Source organism: Pelobates fuscus, chromosome 10 (genome assembly GCF_036172605.1).
Source record: "Pelobates fuscus isolate aPelFus1 chromosome 10, aPelFus1.pri, whole genome shotgun sequence".
Lineage (NCBI taxonomy): Eukaryota > Metazoa > Chordata > Amphibia > Anura > Pelobatidae > Pelobates > Pelobates fuscus.
Genome location: NC_086326.1, coordinates 113,149,726 through 113,172,001, shown reverse-complemented (window position 1 = coordinate 113,172,001; position 22,276 = coordinate 113,149,726). Strand labels below are relative to the sequence as shown.

General features: G+C 42.3%; 1 protein-coding gene across 1 annotated transcript in view; it reads left to right on the top strand.

The window, feature by feature from the left end:
- LOC134575593 (NACHT, LRR and PYD domains-containing protein 3-like) overlaps window positions 1-22,276 on the top strand; it is a 180,401-nt gene that overhangs the window by 78,898 nt on the left and 79,227 nt on the right. Inside the window, exons 11-13 of the mRNA XM_063434914.1 lie at window positions 11,945-12,115; window positions 14,432-14,602; window positions 16,218-16,388. Of these exons, the coding sequence (XP_063290984.1) occupies window positions 11,945-12,115; window positions 14,432-14,602; window positions 16,218-16,388 (513 nt within the window). The remainder of the gene's footprint in view (window positions 1-11,944; window positions 12,116-14,431; window positions 14,603-16,217; window positions 16,389-22,276) is intronic.

Genomic DNA, 22,276 nt, shown 5'->3' with positions numbered 1-22,276 from the left:
ACTCCTCATTTCAACACTTACTATTTTCTTTCAATTTACTTTACTTTCTTACTCCTTGGTGGGCCCCCCTTCTCTCATCTCAAGCCCTGCACTCATTTCTCTATTCTCTCTCTTCTGCTCTAACCCAATCTCACCCTAGTCGCCGCCCATATAAAACCCATTCACACCTCCTGTCACTATCTCTCCTCCTACTTCTGGCAGCTGGGGACATCTCTCCCAACCCAGGGCCCCTCATCTCATCTGCTCACACTAAAATAACCAGAAACCATGCAAACCTCCTCCAAATACCCTGCAGTCTATCCTCCTCTACTAAAATTCAGTGTGCACTCTGGAACGCTCGCTCCATTTGTAGTAATATCAAATCTACAGCTATACATGACCTCATCATCTCTAACTCACTCACAATACTGGCACTTACTGAGACTTGGCTGTCCCCATCCGATACTGCTACTCCTGCTTCTTTATGTTTCGGTGGTCTACAGTTCTCCCATACTCCCAGACTTGACTGTAAAGGAGGTAGTGTAGGCATCCTTCTGTCCCCTCAATGTACCTTTCAGCCTATCCTCCCTGCCCCTGCCCTATCCTTTAATTCATTTGAAGTTCACACTGTACGCCTTTTTAAGCCCACTCCTTTAAGAATTGCCATCATCTATCGCCCCCCCCCCCCCCCCGGTCACCCTAAACTATTTATTGAACACTTTTCCTCCTGGTTACCCCACTTTCTTTCCTCTAGCATTCCCTCTTGGGGACTTCAATATCCCTATCAACAAGCTCAACTGCCCTGATGCCTCCCGTCTGCTCTCTGTAACCTCCTCCTTTGGACTCACACAGATTTCTACCTCAGCAACTCAGACTATGGGAGGGGGGGGCACTATGGGACAGGGGAGAAAAAAAATATTCTGAACAAACTGTCCCATAGTAAGAAACACTATGGGACATCGCAGGAAACACTCTTGACCTCATCTTCACCAATCTCTGTACCACCTCTGATCTCTCCACTGTTCCATTTCCTTTGTCTGACCACCATCTGCTATCATTTAACATCTGCATACCCCAAACCAAAATTTCACCACCATCAACTCTCCAACCTCGCAGAAACCTCAACTCCCTCGATCTCCAGCACTTCTCCACCAAACTCCAAACACTCCTTTTACCCATCTCAAATCTCAACTGCCCTAACTCTGCAACCACACTCTACAACTCCACTCTCTCCTCTCAACTTGACATCATGGCACCTCCTACAGTTAAACGCAGCAAGCGCCCCCAATTACAACCCTGGCACACCAAGCTAACCCGTTACCTCCAAAAATGTTCCAGAACTGCTGAACGCTGCTGGAGAAAATCTCACTTTGCATCTGACTTTGTCCACTTTAAATTTATGCTGCGCTCCTACAGCATGGCTCTTTCCTCTGCAAAAGTAAACTACTTCAACACCCTCCTAAGCACACTGTCCCATCAACCCAAACACCTGTTTCACACTTTTGATGCTCTTCTTCACCCTGTGACTCCCCCTCCTTCCACCACCTTGTCCGTCACAAACTTCGCATCTCATTTCACTGAGAAGATCTCTACAATCAGGAACGAGATCTCTAATCTATCTCCTACCCCTATCAATACAACAACAAACCCCACTCCCCCTGCCATCCTATGCTCATTTGCACCTGCTACAGAACAAGAGGTTTCTGCTCTGCTCCTGTCCTCCCGCCCCACCACCTGCTCCCTCGATCCTATTCCCTCGCATCTCATCCGCACTTTGTATCCCTCTCTTGCTCTACCTCTCGCTAACATCTTCAATCTCTCCCTTTCCTCTGGCACATTTCCCTCACCCTTCAAACATGCAACTGTAACCCCGATTCTGAAAAAGCCCATCCTTGATCCCAACTCCCCATCCCACTACCGCCCTATCTCGCTACTGCCATTTGCCTCCAAGATCCTCGAGAGATTTGTGTATGCCAGAATGATAGACTTTCTCAAATCCAACTCTCTGCTTGACCCCCTTCAGTCTGCATTTCGCGCTGGTCACTCTGTCGAAACTGCTGTGACCAAAGTATCCAACAACTTAATTGCTGCTAAATCTCGCGGCCAATACTCTATCCTAATCCTCCTTGATCTTTCTGCCGCCTTTGACACTGTTGATCATCAACAGCTTCTTCACATTCTCCGTAACTTTGGTCTACGGGATACTGCTTTATCCTGGTGCTCCTCCTACCTCTCCCAGCACTCTTTCAGTGTTTCTTTCTCTAGCACTGCCTCTTCTCCTCAACCCCTCTCTGTCGGCGTCCCCCAAGGTTCTGTCCTCGGCCCCCTACTGTTATCTATCTATACTGCCTCCCTTGGTAAACTCATCAGCTCCTTTGGCTTCCAATATCATTTATATGCAGATGACACACAAATCTACCTGTCCTCCCCTGATCTCTCTCCACCCACCTTGACTCATGTTTCTGACTGCCTCTCTGCTATTTCCAACTGAATGGCTGCTCACTTCCTTTACCCCTTAAGGATACATGACATGTCTGACATGTCATGATTCCCTTTTATTCCAGAAGTTTGGTCCTTAAGGGGTTAAACTCAACCTGTCCAAAACAGAACTTCTAGTTTTTCCTCCCTCAAGTGCTGCTACTCCTGTGTCTGTCTCCATCCAAGTCAACGGCGCTACTATCACTTCTACCTCGCAAGCTCGCTGCCTAGGGGTTCTTCTTGATTCTGACCTCTCTTTTACTCCCCATGTCCAATTGATAGCCAAATCCTGTCACTTCCAACTCAAGAACATAGCGCGCATCCGCCCATATATAACGCTGGACGCGGCTAAGGTACTGGTTCATGCTGTTGTTCTCTCTCGCCTTGACTATTGCAATCCCCTTCTCACCGGTCTTACATGTTCCCAGCTTGCACCGCTGCAATCTATAATGAATGCGGCTGCGAGGCTTATTTTCCTGTCCGGTCGCACCTCCCATGCCTCCACGCTCCCTGCATTGGCTTCCAGTTAGATACAGGGCCCAATTCAAAATTCTGGCGCTTGCTTACAAATCCCTACATAATGCTGCTCCAACATACCTATCCTCCCTCATACACAAGTATGTCCCATCGAGACCCCTGCGCTCAGCCCAAGACCTACGCATATCCTCTGCCCGGATCCCCACCTCTGATGCTCGTCTTAAAGACTTCTCGAGGGCTGCACCTCTTCTGTGGAACTCCCTTCCCTCCTCAATCCGACTTTCACCCAGCCTCCACTTCTTCAAAAAATCTTTGAAAACTCACTTCTTCATTAAAGCGTATCAATTACACTGTCAGCAGGTTTTTCATCCCCCACCCCATGACTCCTTTCCTGCAACTGTCAAAAATGACATACCAAGCACTCAATAAACCCTTCTCTAACAAACTATTTAATTCCCCTACTTTAACCCTTTGTGGCCCTCAACCCTCTCTGTTCCTGTATGTCCAGTGGTCTGATCTCAATTATGTGTCTGTTAGTCCACCCATTGTACAGCGCTATGGAATTTGTTGGCGCAATATAAATAATAGAATAATAATATATATATATATATATATATATATATATATATATATATATACACACACACACACAAACAATGTTTCTTGGCACTTACCCTTTCATGTGTATAGTTCAATTTAGCCTTGGTGCAATCCCACGTTGAAAATATATAAACAGAAATAAAGAGATGCACTCCAAGGACTTGATAGAGGAAAAAAGGGGTAGTTTATTCCAATAGGTATAACATTTAAAAAATAGCCTACTGTTGTGCTATGCTCTCAGGATACCAAGGGGAGAAAAAACAAATATTTAATAGCAATCCGTGAAGAGAACGATATCACTAAATAAACTATCCGTGGATAGCCTCCCCGTGCCTTCAAGGGCACCTTAATCCAACCCCCCTTGTAAAGTATATAGAAGGAGTAGAGTGCAAACATAGAGGGTAGGTATCAACTTAATATAATAAGCTGCATAGTCATTCCCTTAAAGGGGATGACTCTCCCTTGGTATCCTGAGAGCATAGCACAACAGTGTGTTCTCATAACCCAGAGTCCTGCCCGCACCCATCTAAGCTTACACCTAGCACTCTGGCTATTCATTTGAACCTTTATTTATTTCAACAAGAGACTATAACATTAAGGTGTACTATTTAGTATCACTGATAAAATTTATTTGCATTTGACCTTACAGGCTAATGTGACAGTTCTAAACTGCTCTGTGTTACACAGAGGCTCACTGCTAGTCTAATATACAGCAAACTTACAGTGCAACTAAATTGGTAACATTTACTGATGAATTGTTACTTTTTACCACCTATGCTTATTTACTGAGCCTGTTGCTTTCATACTCTGTATCAAGGCTCTTTTTACTTAGGTAATTCCTTTGTTATACATACACAGGATTCGTATCCTCTACACCCCAGGGTACCTTATCCTTCCCCCTTCAATATTTCACATTTATCATAATTCATGTGAAGCACAGACGTGTGCTCCAACAGAGAATAAATAGAGTGCAACTTTAGAACGTTTTAATTTTCAGTTATCAAGCTATGTCTTTCATTTAATCATTTATTTCAGGTTTTTCCACCTTATTTAGTTTGTGTGTTACACTTTGGGTGATTGGCAATTTTTAATATATCTTTTTCAATATTTTTTATTTCTATTTGTATCTTTAGCCTCCCATCGGTATTATTACTCATAGCACTTCTTATGTGCTTCTAGTACCCCAATACTGGCAGGGCCGGACTGGCCCACCGGGATACCGGGAAATTTCCCGGTGGGCCGCGGCACCTGGGGGGCTGGAGATGGAGAGGGAACCCTGCTCCCTATATTTTAATAAAATCGCGGCCGCCGGCCGCATGTCGGTGCCGCCGGGTGGCCGGTCCGGCGGCACACTCAGAGGTGATTACTCACCTTGCGGCCGGCGGCCCCATCTCCTGTGCTGACAGCTGTCAGTATCAGTGAGTGTGCCGGTCGGCCGGCTAACCAGTCCGGCGGCACACTCACTGATACTGACAGCAGCATAGCTGTCAGCACAGGAGGACTGAGGGAGGGGGCGGAGCTAACTACCAAGCTCCCTTGCGGTTCCCATAATTCTCAGCTCAGCCACATCATAGAGTAATCACTACTCTATGATGTGTCCATGCTGGGAATTATGGGAACCGCGAGGGAGCTTGGTAGTTAGCTCCGCCCCCTCCCTCAGTCCTCCTGTAACAAGGTCAGCAGGCACACAGAAGGGGAATGGAGGGAGACAAATAGAGGGGAAGGGGGGCAAATAGAGGGGAAGAAGGGGGGCAAATAGAGGGGAAGGAGGGGGCAAATAGAGGGGAAGGAGGGGGACAAATAGAGGGGAAGGAGGGGGACAAATAGAGGGGAAGGAGGGGGACAAATAGAGGGGAAGGAGGGGGACAAATAGAGGGGAAGGAGGGGGAGACAAATAGAGGGGAAGGAGGGGGAGCCAAATAAAGGGGAAGGGGGGGAGACAAATAGAGGGGGAGGGGGGATACAAATAGAGGGGAAGGAGGGTCAAATAGAGGGGAAGGGGGAGACAAATAGAGGGGAAGGGGGGGACAAATAGAGGGGAAAGGGGGGAGGCAAATAGAGGGGAAAGGGGGGCAAATAGAGAGGAAGGGGGGAGACAAATAGAGGGGGAGGGGGAGACAAATAGAGGGGGAGGGGGGACAAATAGAGGGGGAGGGGGGACAAATAGAGGGGACGGGGAGACAAATAGAGGGGACGGGGGAGACAAATAGAGGGGAAGGAGGGTCAAATAGAGGGGAAGGGGGGAGACAAATAGAGGGGAAGGGGGGAGACAAATAGAGGGGAAGGGGGGAGACAAATAGAGGGGAAGGGGGGAGACAAATAGAGGGGAAGGGGGAGACAAATAGAGGGGTAACAGAAACTCAGGGGACACAGAGACTGAGGGGTAATAGAAAGACATCAGGTTGGGGGGGACACAAAGACAGATTGGGTAATATAGAGACAGGGGATGGGGGGGACAAAGAGAGGGGTAATAGAGAGACACCAGGGAAGGGGGGACAAAGAGAGGGGTAATAGAGAGACACAGGAGAAGGGGGGACACATAGACAGATGGGGTAATAGAGAGACACAGGGGATGGGGGTACAAAGAGACAGAGGGGTAAGAGAGAGACACAGGGAGGAGATGGGGAAGAGAGACACACAGAAGGTTTTTTGGGGGGACAAAGAGACATACAGTAGGGAAGGGGAACAAAGTGACACAAGATTTGTGGGAGGCAACGCTGGGCTGGGGAAAAAGAGACAGAGAGTGGCTGGGAGAAGAGAAAGAGGCACACAGAGTCTGGAGTTAGAAAGAGACACACAGATGAGATTTGGAAGGGGAGAAAGAGACAAAGTGGCTGGGGCTAAGAACAACACAAAAGGAGCTGGGGGAAAGAGAAATACAGAGGCTGGAGAACGGTAAAAAGAAACACCCAGGGACTGGGATGAAGTAAAAGATGGGTCGCTGTAAGAGGAAAAAAAGGAGACAATTGGAGACAAGATACATTAAACGAGGTAAAGGTAATAGTCGTAAATGTATCTTATCCCGACAGTAATACACACACACACATATATATATATATATATGCATATATATTGATGTGTGTATTAGTAACATATAATTATGCCTATAATATTTACACATATAGTAATATACATTTATATATGCATAATACACACATAAATGTCAATATATATATATATATATATATATATAAATAAATGTAATGAGCACGTATTTGCCCTGTCTTGTTGCTAGTTGCATACTCATGCACAATAACATATTCAAAGTGAAGAGCGCACCCATAGAACTTCAAAATTAACCAGATCACTTCATCTTTTTAGTTGTGCAACTGCAGACATTCAGCATTTCAGTACCATTACTAAAATGTCCTTAATAGGCCAAAGTAGTTGTACTGAAACATTGATTATATGCAAATGTACGTCTACTTAAAATAAAGGCACTCTTTTGTTTATTTTGAAGCCCTATATGCGTCCCTTCGTTGGAGTAAGAGTTTTCAATTTCAAGTTATTTTTTCACCCTCTATATCAGCACACTATTCTGGCGCGACGCATTATTGGGCTGGTATAGAATTTTTTTCCAGGGCTGATTTTAGTTCCCAGTCCGGCCCTGAATACTGGTATACTACCTTCATACTTTCCTTTTTCATAATACTGGCAGTTTTGCCATAGGTCTCTGGAGATGCCTGGCCAGAAAAAGCTTTGGGTGAGTCGGTACCACAAGCTGTTTGGTGGTAATAGGAGGGGTCCCTGAACCTACCCTCTATGCTATGCCATATAACAACCCCCTCTCCTAGATAAACAGCTCCCCCTCCAACCGTGCCTGACTAGTGGTCACTTTATCCCTATACTTCTGGAGGGAAGGGTCAGAGACTACTTTTTTCCTAAACTCTGCAGGGATATCTCAGGGCAAGGGGACCGGGGCAAGGGGAAGGGCACGTGTGCCTACCTGAGCCCTTGAGCGTGAGCATGAGGTGGTGCGGGCTTGTTGTCTGTTCATCACAGGGTATGATTCTCAGGACTGTCGGTGGTCACATAAGTGGAGGTTAGCTGGTCCAGGTCGTTGCAAAGTAACACATTGGCTGGTAGGTGGTTCTTGAGCCCCACCGCCACGATTTAGTTTCCAGCGCTCCAGTCAAGCTGAACATTTGCAGTGAATGGCTCCCCCCCTGCTACCCGGGTGGCGACTGTTTCTCCTTTCTTTTCTGCTTTTGTTATTGGCTGGTGCTGTACTAGGGTCAGTGTGGCTCCTGTGTCCCACAGACCTTGCATGGTACGCCCATTCAACTTGACCGGCTACCTGTGGTGATTTTGATTGTCTGCCATGGCTTGTACTGGATCCGCCTCATGCAGAAAGGTCCAGGCCTCCTCGTTGGGATTAGGAGCGTACAGAGGAGCAGCCTGGTAAAAGTGGGCGGCTGCTCGTGGTGCTGGAGGAGTCCCTGGGTGAATCCATTGAGACCAGTCTCTCTGTAAAGGGCAATCTCTCTACATGTGGCTATACCTGAAACATTGATGGCATTGAGTAGCTGCCGGGTATGGTGCCCTCTTGGTTGTCTTCTGAATGGGGGTGCTGAAGGTGGAGGAAACGCATGAGTGGTTGGTAGCTGTGGAAGGTAGCGGGACATTGGGGTCGAATGCTGCATCCATCAGAGTTTTGGGTTGCAGGTCCCTCACCCATTCCTGCATCTCCGTGGAGAGACCATTATAAAATTGCTCCAACAGGAACAATTGGAGAATTTGGCTTGTTGAGAATGCATCAGTTTTGGGCTGCCCAGGTTAAGCAACAAGCCCACTCCGCATGAGAATCTTTTTCCAATTTTTTTAGACTACCGAAATTTCCTGCGGTACACCTCAGGGGTAACTGCATACCTAGCCAACAGGACTCATTAAAATTCAAATAAAAGGTATGTAGATCTACATACCTTTTATTTGAATTTTAATTGTGTTTATTTTTATCTTTATTAAACAAGCACTTTTCTGTGCATTTTTTACCAAACAAGTGGATCCAGTCTTCAATGTTCCCCAGGTTCCAAAGGGAGCTGTCACCCTATATTTGACGCATAACTCATATACTCAGAGCCAGTTTGGAAGGCTCTGAGCCAGGTGAGCATATTCTGTAATTTTTACAATTTTGCTCTGCACTTAAAGATCTCACTTAGAGTGTATACCCCTTTGTGTCTCCTTTTCTCTACAAAACATATTGGAAGCACAACCTCTGAGAAGATCCAAAAGGGGGGTGTATGTTACCCTAAAACATACTTGCGGAAGAGTTTAGAGCCTATTCCTAAAAAGGCTCATTAGCATGTGAGTTTGTTATTTTACAGTTAATTCTACTCACTGGTTTAAACAACTCTGCACTATACAGTCTTTATTTGTTTTTTTACATGTGTATATATGTGACCTAGTTGAACTACCCAACTAATTCGAATAGGGTGAGTTTATTTTATTATTCAGCGCTGCACTACTGTCTCACGGAGTGGCAGAGGGTTCTCTCACTCTCTATCCTCTCTGTGTGCTTTTGTTTTATTTTTCCAAAATAGTGGGTGATTTTTGGAGCACCCACAAAGTGTACAAGCTGCTACCACTGAAAATCACTATATTAAAGCGGCACTGTCATGCCGAATCCCGTTTTTTTTTTTAACCCCCCTCCCGCCTCCACTACATCCAATTGCCCCCCTAGTCACCCCCAAATGCCCCTAAGCCCCCCAGATTACCTATTTTTAAATCTGTATCTTCTGCCCCGATCTTTATTCAGGGCGCCGCCATCTTTGTGTGGGTAGGTGAAGTCCCTGTGGGACACGTCATCTACCCACACTACACAGACTGTGAGATTCCCGCACATGCCCAGTGAAACACCTGGACATGCGAACAGGAATTTCACCTATTCATTCATTCATCAGACAGACGAATGAATGAATAGAAAAAATCAGACGAACAAACTGACACTGAGTATCAGTGTTCGTTTGTTCTATCAGTTTACTACAAGGAGGGAGCTACCGACGTGCAGCTCCCTCCTTGTAATATGTAAAGACAGAAGCGGTGGGGAGCTGTGCTCCCCACCACTTCATAAGCCCCCCAGGTCCCCCCCTCACTCTATGGGGGTCAATATGACCCCCATAATAGCACAAGGGAGATTAAAATCTCCCCAATGCCCCTACTCGCTATACCGCGAGTAGGGGCATGTCCACTAAACAGTGAGCAGCCTGTGGCTGCTCACTGTAAAAACATAAATGGTAATAAGGCGCGGTGGGTGGGGGCACTAATAAAATAATAAGGGGGGGGACCTACTGTCCTTCCCCCCGGCCCCCACCCCTGCGCGGTGGGTGGGGGCCCTAATAAAACAATAAGGGGGGGGGGACCTACTGTCCTCCCCCCGGCCCCCACTCCTGCGCGGTGGGTGGGGGCCCTAATAAAACAATAAGGGGGGGACCTACTGTCCTCCCCCCCCCAGCCCCCACCCCTGCGCGGTGGGTGGGGGCCCTAATAAAACAATAAGGGGGGGACCTACTGTCCTCCCCCCCGGCCCCCACCCCTGCGCGGTGGGTGGGGGCCCTAATAAAATAATAAGGGGGGGGGACCTACTGTCCTCCCCCCCCTGGCCCCCAATACTGACAGGAAGCATTGTGGGAACTGGGAGGAAAGCTAGGGATCATGGGAAAATTGCTCTGACCAGCGGAAATGAAGCACACTTTGCTCCTCCGCTGGTCAGAGCTGGTCAAGCGGAGGAATCCTCCATAAGACAGAGTCCCTACTTTGTCTTATGATTTTAAAGAAAACTAAAGAAGAATGGAAGAAAAGAAGAACAGATCCCGAGAGAGGGGGAGAAGAGGAAGAGATTGAGGAAAGGTAAGTTCGGCATGACAGTGCCGCTTTAATAAGCGCCTATAACTCACACATTTGTTTCTTCTGTATACTACAGTGTCAGTGTTCTATAAGAACACAAATTATCATTTACACCAAATGATTTCAGCTTTAATAGTAACTGTAGCAAATGCCAAGTAGATCACTACCACTGGAACACTTTGAACTATCGTTAAAGGGACATTCTACTGCCCAAATGCAAATCAATGAAAAGTCGCTGTTTAGTAGATATACACCAAATTCAAACATGCATGCATTAATTGTGCATTGCTCATTGGGGTATATCTAAAAACAGCAGTTGTATTGTCTGCTGCTTTTTCAAGCTTCCCTACATCCATCTTCCCCAGCTCAGACCTACTGTGGCAGTCCAATTACAGACTTCCCAATGCTGTTCAATAAGAAAGCTTTGCAAGGCAGGTGCTCTTGGCTTTTGCTGCCTCTTGAGTTTAGCTCCACTGAGCTTAACAACCAGAAAGTAACAGGGCCTGTTGCCTGCTTAAAAGCCATAGGGGGGAACAAGGTTAAAGTGTCAAATTCTATTGAAATCTGCACTGTTTGTAAAATGAAAAAAGTGTATACACACTTCATACATAAAACATTTAAGCAGGCTGAAGTGCTTTAGGAATCCAGAGTTCCAAAGAATGTACGGTTTTGGGACTAGAATACCTCTATCCAGCTTCTATAGGGTGCCGGGATATTTCTTCACTGCCCTTAGGAGTTGCTGTCAGGCGTTAATTTAATTTCCCTCAACTAATGAAGGCTGGTCAAAGGTGGATGGGGTTTCTATAGATGGGATTGATTGCCCAATATCCTTGGAACAAAGGACTGCACCCATATGCCTTTTCGTGCAACCTCAGACTCTAGAGGCACCATAAAGGAACTAAAAGCACATCCACTCTTTCAATGCACAGGTTCAATGTGAGATTGTTTCCAATATATTACAATTCAGATAACATTAAATCAAGTCAAAATTAAAAAAGTTAATTAGATGCTGAAGCTAGTTGATGATTTGTATGACTAGGAATGTCTTCAGGCTCCTTGCAAATACCTACAAATAAGGATTTTGACAATGTTTTCATATATTTTTCCATACAAACTGTGTGTGATAAACATGCATTTTTGCTTTTATATTAACATTTTAGACCCTGTATGAAATATTACAAGATAAAGGATACTGTATACTGTCTAAAGCTTTCCATTTTCAAAATAATTTTATAAAGGATGAATAAAAATGTGGAAAGTAACAATTGTGTAAATTTAGATATTTTTTTTATTTTTAGATACAAAATCTGTACAAAACTGTTGTGTTATGATATTCATATGATAGCCATACATCCCTTGCTATTAAATAAATGTTATGCTAGCAATTTTTCAATCAAAAGTGCCCGGTAATGAGGTTCTTAAGCATGTCTGCAAACACTGCTGCATGCAGATATATTTATATTTTGACACCAGCATATCTAATTTGTCTGTGATGTGATAAGTGAATGATGCTGAAGATTCATTTTAATTTCCTTTTAAGAAAGTTGTATTTTTCAAATGTTTACAGTCTGGAGAGCTGTGATGTTACCTCAGCCTGCTGTGAGGATCTACTCTCAGTTATTACTAGAAACCAATTTCTGACCAAATTGCAACTGGGTGGAAATAAAATTGAGGACTTGGGAATAAAAATTCTCTGTGAAGGGCTAAGAAAGCCAAACTGTAAACTGCAGGAGCTGAGGTGAGAAGTTCACGTTAATTTTCCTTAGAGTGATATAAGAAAATTGTAATTCTGCGAATATAAATAATAATCATCATAATAATACATTTGTCAATGTTTACTAATGAAATGCTAGGCAACCATAAACTGACTGAATGTCAGGATTGTATACTTTAACACGCAAACCTGAGACTGAGAAGAAGATAGCATAGAGAATATTATCAAACTCAAAGGTGGCCGTGACTAACACAAAAGTGTAATATAGGAAGGAATACTTGCCAAGTTAAATATCATAGTCAGCATAGCTGAGTTCAGGAGAACAATGCAAGAAAAAAAAGACTACTCTGGACAAACTAAAGTCAAAACCAGATATGCAAAACAATATTAGGAATTCATTTTCTGGCACACAAGCCACGACTGGGTGGTACAGTAAGAGTGAAGTGAGTTTCTATAGGTGGGAGAGACTTTGCTGGGTGGTGTCAATCTCATACTCCAGAACATAAGTGTAAATTAATGCTGGAAGGACGCCATGGAAACCAGCATTTTATCTTAGAAGTTTTTCTTTGGAAATTAAGCAAATTATATATTGAGATATAAGTAGTTTGTCTGATGGAGAGGTGTTGAAATTTTTTAGAAATAATGAGATTAGAGAGACTGTGCCTGAAATTGTAGCAATTGGCAGTATGTTATTGATATAATCATTTGTAATAGAAGAGTGGTAGTGTTTACAAACAGGTTCTCCTATAATAAATAGGTAGAAGATGTGCATCACAAATTATGCAGAATGTTAATATGTGATTACCTACCTAACCTTTCACCATGCTCTTTTTGCAAATATCATTATATGGATAATGTGCAGAGGCAATTAATGCATTTATTTGCACTTAGGTGAGTAAAAGGTTTGTGATGACCTACCTGACCTCTCACAATGCATTTTCTGCTCTTAATGTGCAGTTCCTTCTTCACTGGATAGATCATATGTAATGCATTCCATAGCAAGCATGTTTCATCTATAGACAATATAAGAATGGGAAAACATTCAGAGAAACTCAATAACTTGCCATAGTTTTAGCTCACTTGTTTAATTTCAGATAGAGACTATACCATTTGCATGTCAGACGGATCCCTATTATAAGGATATAAAATGCTGGAAAGTGACTGTTTTGGCCTTTTTGGGCCTTGTCAGCAAAGTACAGCTGATATTTCTCAGAATGAGCGTGGTGTCCACAACTAGATTACCTTTTTAACTTAGGAAGACCCTAAGCAAACGCATTGCCCTTACGTTCTCTCTGTAATGACACAAGTGAGCAAAAACATTCTCAGAGTTCTCAAAAGCTCTGTTTATGGTTCATGTATGGCTGCAGTCTTGACTTTGTCCTATTTGACACAATCAAAATGTGCATGTAAAATATTTCCCCAAGTTATGCATGTAACAGGCTTGTCTTCTAAAAGTGTCACTGTCATTCAAGTCATTCTCTATTGGCATTGTTGTGAGAATGTTAATCTAGATAATTTGTATATGTTTGCATATATTGTTTTGGTTGTCATTTTAAGTTGAATGTAAAGTTATCGGAGGCTAATCCTTGTGTTCAGTAAAGCATCTTGTGTTTTTTTGCCCCCTGACTAGGAGTGCTGTCTCTGTTGTATGGTGGTCATGATGACAGCAGACCTGTGCACTTTGAGCTTAAATTGCGTGGGCCTATGAGCCAAAAGCATCTTTTTATATGTGCAGTAGGTAGAGGACCAAATCTTACACTGAAGAATTGTGGTGGCGATTGTTTCTGGTGCCAGAAGAAAAGGGAAGGATGATATAGTAGGTCAGGATTCCAAGCCAGGTCAGCGACCAGCCACCTACATTCCTGCTACAATACAAGCACCTAAGCACTTGATTAAAATGTGAAAGAAGAAAAAAGTTATGATCAGGAAATAATGATAAAACAGGAAGGGATCAAGGGCTGATTTTAAAAAGAAAACAATAAAAAGAATGCACAAAATTATAAGAAAAGTAAACTAGAGAAAATGTTATGCATAAATGGCTATAGCTATTCATGTGATCTCCAGACAATTACCCATGTGTAATACTGTTAAAAAAAAAAAAAACTCTAGTCAACTTTGTTTAGCTTCTCAAATTCCAATAATCAGCATACTGGAATATTTCACATTATAAAAGAAGAAGTAGAGCACACAGAAAATTATGAAACTGTGTTTCTAAGCAGAAATCACAATACCACTTCCTATAATTCAATTCCATGATACTCTTTTGCTGCAATGATATAATAATAAAAAAATGATAATAGTATATCTAAATTTTGCTGTGTTTGTATAATCTATTCACAGGGTACCTCATTGTGGCCTAACTCAGTCTGCATGTGAAGACCTCAGCTCTGTTATTATTACAAGCAACACTTTGATCAACCTGGACCTGAGTGGGAACAAAATTCAGGACACTGGAGTACAGTTTCTCTGTAGTGGACTTGTATGCCACACCTGTAGACTACAGGAGCTTAGGTGAAATATTATCTGTTGTGCAGTACACCTGTTGAAGAACTGTTTTCATGTGAAAATCATGCACTCACATGTTTCCATATACAGTACCAGTCAAATGTTCATGTATACTTGTTTGGCTGTGAAATGTCTGAGGCTTCCTTGTTGATGACATATTAAGTCTATGGTAGGCCCATCCATCAGGTTTGCAGCTTGTTGGCCAGAACATACACATATTAATTAACCTGAACACACCTCACATAAGAACTCAAGAGCAGTGAATACTGACCTTGATCATTAGCTAGCAGTATTACCCATGGGCAGTAAATCCATCTCAACCAAGTTAATTATGAGTTAAAGCAACTTTTTTATTTCCTGCAGGTGGGGGCCAGTCACCTAAATGGCCACCAGGGAACTCTAGTGTTAGTAATACACATCCATATTCCTAACGTACCAATTGCAAGATTATGTTATTGATGTTAAAGAATGTAGTTAAACTTGTTTTTTTGGTCAATAATGATTACTAACTTCTCCAACATTATTGGGAGGAAAAGATTGGTGAAATATAAGCGTGTTGTCAACGCAATTACAAAACAAAAATATCACAAAGTTCAGAAAAAGTTATTAATGGAATACGTGTTGAATTGTGATCAAGGACAGTATGTCTACATATTCACGATATACACTGTCCATGAGATAAACTGGACTGGGGCTGGCTGGTTCTCTTAAATGAGTTGTGCTTCACTTTTCTTCTTCACTATATAGTTTGTAAACATTGCTTTGTTACACTTTATGTGTCACAAACACTACTATGAGATTTCCATTTTAAAATTAGTTGAAAAGTATACATCATTTCTATCAATAGCACTCAATTACTAATACAAAAAGAGAAGTCCTGCGCTTAAGCAGCAAGGACTACAACACACATCAGCCCCAATATATAGTAAAAACCAAAGAAAAGAAAATGTTACTTGCGCTTTTTCCTTAATCCCTATGTATATTTAGACAAATGGAGGTCATTTAGTTGCTCCAATGGCCATTGGAGGGATGCCCGCCTGCCAACGTCAAGGCAGACCCCCCCCTAAGCGGGTCCTAACACTGACCCTTCAGCCTGCTTCCTTGAGCTTCTGGCAAAGATATCTCTAATGAGACAGAAAGGGGTATTTTTTATATACACCCCTTTACTTATTAACCCTTAATAGGGAACACATGGGATGGGTAGCAGCATTGTAACCAGGCTGTGTGATACAAAGTAAATACAGATACAAAAAGAGAAGTCCTGCGCTTAAGCAGCAAGGACTACAACACACATCAGCCCCAATATATAGTAAAAACCAAAGAAAAGAAAATGTTACTTGCGCTTTTTCCTTAATCCCTATGTATATTTAGACAAATGGAGGTCATTTAGTTGCTCCAATGGCCATTGGAGGGATGCCCGCCTGCCAACGTCAAGGCAGACCCCCCCTAAGCGGGTCCTAACACTGACCCTTCAGCCTGCTTCCTTGAGCTTCTGGCAAAGATATCTCTAATGCACTCAATTACTGATTGTTACTGATTGTCGTAATCTATAAAAAACAAAAGTTCAGCATACGCTAGTCTTAGCAAGCTATAATTCACACTACTTATTATATTCTTGCAGTTTGAGGGATTGTCATCTAAAGTCATCATGTTGTGAGAATCTTCTCATGGTCTTAACTTCAAACCATTCATTGATTTTATTGGACCTTTCATGGAATAATTTTCAGGACTCAGGAAAAAAGAAATTGTATGATGGATTGAAGCAATCATTGTGTTCCCTCCAAGAACTAAGGTAAGAATATGACTAATATGAGTGCAATTGATAATGAAAAATAGCATAGTTAAATTAATTAAATAGAATAAAGGACACGGAATAATACATGATATTAGAATTGACCAATGAGTAAATGTCTGTGTCTATATTTAGTATGAAATGTAAGAGCTGAAATTTAAGAGGCTATTAAATTGATGGTGTGTCATTAGAATTAACAAATGAACATATGCCAACATCAATTGTTTTAGAATATAAGCCTGATTGGAAAGTCATCTCAGAGTCATAGCGTAATATTGGAAATGATCAATAGCTGGCTGCATCATTTATTTTTAAATGTAACGATCAAAAATGAAATTGGTCAATGAAATTTGACAAATAGAGTTTGAAGTTAGTATTAACAAACAAAAATACAGAATTTCCCCTAAGGACTACTAATTCATGATAGCATTTCTTAGAAGCAACAAAGGAACTGTACTTTTAGTTGCTAATGGGGTTTTATGCAAGGTACCTTGGAAGCACAATCTAATAGACTTGTGCATATAGTTTCAAATGAATTATGATACATGCAAATTTTGGGCAATTGCAGCTTGTCTGAATTCTGTGTTTCTGAATTGCCATATGACTGAATCATGGAACAAACAAAATAGAGAATGGATGAACAGTTTCATATGATACGTAATTAGGGCTTCTAAAAAGAGCTGAATGATTTAAAAAAAAAAAGTTGATTGATAGTTAAGGGACAGCCTCTAAGTGTTGATTTTATTCACAGATGAAGTGAAAAATAGAGAGTAAAAATAATTTTACAAAATTCTATATTCATTTATAACTATTGTGACCGAAAGCAAGCAATTGTGTTGGAGGGAATCTATATACCTCCCCAGATTTTGCAAGGTTCCTACTTTGTGTAATTAGCCCCAGGGAAATGTGTTATGTTAAAATGAATATTGCACTTTAAATATGTGTATATTTGGGCCCTGGGGTGGAGCACTTGGAGAGTAGGGTGGGCCAGTGCTCCACTCCACATTTACATATACACACAGGTGATATTTGAAAAATTAGAATATCGTGCAAAAGTTAATTTATTACCAGTGGCGTCGCTAGGGGGGGCCGGAGGGGGGCATGGCCCCCCCTACATCATGCTGTGTCCCCCTTGTGCCCCCCCAAATGCCGACAACCTGCTGGACATGCGTTTAAATTCTATTCCCACGGACTGTAACAGTGTGTTACAGCCCGAGGGAATGCAGGACAGAGCAGCTGGAACGGAGCACTGACAGGCTCCCCGGCACAGGCCCCGCCCACAAACCAAGCCCCGCCCCACACACATAAGCCCCGCCCCCACCATTAAGCAGCAGACCTTGCTGCTGCTGGAATGGCAAGAAGATGGCTGTCTGAACCCCAGCAACAGCCTCCAGTGACAGGTAAGCTTGATATGCTTGTGTGTGTGTGTGTCTGCTAGTGAGCCTATGCGCATGTCAGTGAGCTTGTGTGCTCATTGTACTATATATATATATATATATATATATATATATATAGTATGAAGTGTGAATGGCACTCACCCTTGCTGATACTTTGAAGTTGAAAAATTGTGCCCTGGTGCACTTCCACGCTGATTGTATAATAAAAGTATTTATTCCATAAAAAAGTATACAGTAAATTGACCGACGTTTCGACCCGTTCGGGTCTTCCTCGACCTTGCGGAAGACCCGAACGGGTCGAAACGTCGGTCAATTTACTGTATTCCTTTTTATGGAATAAATACTTTTATTTGCTATTTGAAAAGACCCAAGAGTGCTACCTTTGTTTACCTACTCTCTCTCTCTATATATATATATATATATTGACTTGTAGGAATGGCATACATTTTTTTCCTGGGCTGCTTTGGATTCCCAGTTTGGCTTTGCCAGCGAGTGCGCTTTACCGCAGAATCATCTAAGTGAGCTGCTGCACACTTTAGCCATATTACACGCATCTGGGAGCTGCTGTTGACAGGTACTAGTAGTCTAGAGATTGGGACATGGGGTATATTCTCAGCTATCTGTATAATACTATAGTGCTGTTCTCTGTATAATACAGATCTCTGTGTGTATAATATCCCGGGATAATCAATGCTTCCTGTATAGTGCTGCTCTTAGTATAATACAGGTCTGTGTCTGTATAATATCTTGGGACAATCAGTGTTCCCTGTATAGTGCTGCTCTCTGTCTTGGGATATTATACACAAACAGACCTGTATTATACATAGAGCAGCACTGTACAGGTAGCACTGACTGTCCCAATTTATTATACACACAACCCTGTATTATACAGAGAACACTGACTGTCAGGGATATTATACACAGACAGTAATTGATAGCTGTAGTGCAAAATGTCCTTGGAATTATTTTTCAAATGTTGGCAACTATGGCACTGTATCAAGGGAAATGTGCTTGTTTTTAAATAATCCCTGGTGGAAAATAATGAATCCTCCACCAGGGATTATTAAAAAAAACACCAACACATTGTGTCGGGGGCGGGGCTTAACATGCGGCAGGGACAGGGTCAAACTGCGGCGAGGGCGGGGTTAAATGTGCCCCCCCTAAAAATGAATCCTAGAGACACCACTGTTTATTTCAGTAATGCAACGTAAAAGGGGAAACTAATATTTGAAACATGCAAAGCAAGATAGTTCAAGCCATGATTTTTCATAAGTGTGATGATTATGGCTCACAGCTCATGAAAACCTCAAATTCACAATCTCAGTAAATTAGAATATTACATGCAATCAATAAAACAAGGAGTGTACATAGAACAATATCGGACCTCTGAAAAGTATAAGCATGCATAAGGACTCGGTACTTGGTTTGGGCCCCTTTTGCTGCAATTACTGCTTCAATGCGGCATGAGATTGTGGATATGGGGTTTTCATGAGCTTTAAGCCATAATCATTGCACTTATGCCAAATCACGGCTTGAACTATCTTGCTTTGTATGTAATTAGTCTATCTCATATATTAGTTTCCCCTTTTACATTGCATTACTGAAATCAATTAACTTTTGCACGATATTTTAATTTTTCGAGTATCACCTGTATATGTTTTCACCGTGCACAAGTATACAATCCAACAAGGCCACCATCATTCTCCCCTGGTTAGTAGACCACTGTACATATGTATTATACTTATTGGCAATATGAGGCAGCTGTGCAGGAGATTGAGGAGAGTATTGTGAAGGATGGACAAGTGTAGGAGGAATGGGTCACAAGGAAATAAAGAGTAGACAAGGCAGAAGGACCAGGAAGAGGAGAGGACAAGGAAGAAGGAGCAGGTGGAGGAGAGGAGAGGACAGAAGGACCTGTGGATGGAAGGTGTAGGGAGATAAGAGCAGATAGAATTAATGAAGGTTAAATGGCTTCTGTAAAACAAATTAAAATAAAAGAGAAATATAAGTATTAATCCAGTAAAACTCTAGCCTTTCGGCCCAAGGCTGATGAGATGAAACGTTATCCCTAGCCAGCCCATGCAGGGTTGAGTGCACACTGATGGCTGTGAGTCCAGAATCTGCTTCTTTGCCTAGTGCCTTGCACCTGAGAGATTAGCATCTCTAAATGTATTGCAGAGTTGCTGTGTTCTTCTGTTTTAGTAGTGCCAGTTTTGCAGTAGAAATACACTGTTAGCACTGGGAAGAAATGCAGACCAGCTGCTCCAATCCCTACCCCATCTAGATCGTGTTTAATTTTGCCATGATAAGCAAAATGAATAGTACTTAACTTCATTAAAACAAATACTACATTCTTCCCTCTTCACATGCAAAAAATTGTCAACATGCGCAAACACACACGCACTACATTTCCTACACAAACACATATATAGCGCCTACAGGCACACACATACAACTAGCTTTACAGACTATTTACATGCACATTGTAAATCCCAGATACACATAACCTGCAGCTCATTGGTGAAACGCAAAAGCAAGCTGATGATGGAGAGGTCGCATGCACCTTGGGCTCGTGCCATTGAACTCATGGCACCAATAACCACTAAAGAAAGCTGTAGTGTTTATAGTGTCACAAGTGCTTAAAGTGTCCACTGAAATTAACAGAAATTGTTGGTAATGTAAAATAGAAATAGTTGAAGTCTTGCTTGCCAAGAGGAGGACAACATCTGAGTGCAGCATTCGCTGGTCTGTGTTTTCATCGTCCGTAATTGCTGGAGGGAAAAAAGTCTGTTTGTAGTGTTACTACAACAGCATGATTTCTATTATAATGAATTAAAGAAGCTTGGCAGGGAAATGTTTAGAAAGAAGATATTTGTAGGGAATTCAGAGCAGCGTTGCATTTGTGTTTATGTATATATGTGGGTCAGTAGATATGTGCAATTTGTTTCGGTTTTGGCAATTCGGACATTCGGATGCTTCTGAATGTCCGAATTGCAAAATTTCGGAAGTGCCAAACTGAACCGAATGGCCAAAGTGCCGAAGTGCTTTGGCTTTCTGAAAAGTGGAAAAACAGGAGAGGGAGGGAAAATTAAGGGAATGATGACAGGAATTTATTTATTTAACCAATAATTGTTAACAGGAGTAGTCCCAGAAGATTGGAAGTTAGCAAATGTTGTGCCCATTCACAAAAAAGGTAGAAGGGAGGAGTCGGGCAACTATAGGCCAGTAAGCCTTACTTCTGTAGTGGGGAAAGTGATGGAAACCATGTTAAAGGATAGGATTGTTGAACATCCAAAAACACATGGATTTCAAGATCAGAGACAACACAAGTTTACTTCAGGGAGATCATGCCAAACTAATCTTATTGAGTTCTCTGATTGGGTAACTAAAATAATAGATCAGGGTGGTGCAGTAGACATTGCTTACCTAGATTTCAATAAGGCTTTTGACACTGTTGCACATAGAAGGCTTATCAATAAATTGCAATATTTAAGTTTGGATTCCAATATTGTTGAATGGGTAAGGCAGTGGCTGAGTGACAGGCAACAGAGGGTTGTAGTCAATGGAGTATATTCGAAGCTTGGGCTTGTCACCAGTGGGGTACCTAAGGGATCTGTACTTGGACCCATCCTCTTTAATATTTTTATTAGTGATATTGCAGAAGGTCTTGATGGTAAGGCATGTCTTTTTGCTGATGATACTAAGATATGTAACAGGGTTGATGTTCCAGGAGGGATAAGCCAAATGGCAAATGATTTAGGTAAACTAGAAAAATGGTCAGAGTTGTGGCAACTGACATTTAATGTGGATAAGTGCAAGATAATGCATCTTTGACGTAAAAACCCAAGGGCAGAGTACATAATATTTGATAGAGTCCTAACCTGAACATCTGAGGAAAGGGGTTTAGGGGTGATTATTTCAGATGACTTAAAGGTAAGCAAACAATGTAAGAGCAGCAGGAAATGGTATTTAGTTCTCCAGTACTACGTACAATACTCCAAGTGAGGTCTCACCAGTGTACTGTACATTGGCATGAGCACTTCCCTCTTTCTACTGCTAATACCTTTCCGTATAGGGAGAGGTATTAGCAGTAGAAAGAGGGAAGTGCACATGCCATTGTATAGAACGCTGGTGAGACCTAACTTGGAGTATTGTACGCAGTACTGGAGACCGTTTCTTCAGAAGGATATTGATACTTTAGAGAGAGTTCAGAGAAGGGCTACTAAACTGGTTCAAGGATTGCAGGATATAAAAAAAAAGGAATGGTTAAAGGATCTTAACATGTATAGCTTGGAGGAAAGACGAGACAGGGGGGGATATGATAGAAACATTTTAAATACATAAAGGGAATCAACACAGTAAAGCAGAAGAACATATTTAACAGAAGAAAAACTACCTCAACAAGAGGACATAGTCTTCAATTAGAGGGGCAAAGGTTTAAAAATAATGTCAGGAAGTATTACTTTTCTGAGAGGGTAGTGGATTCACGGA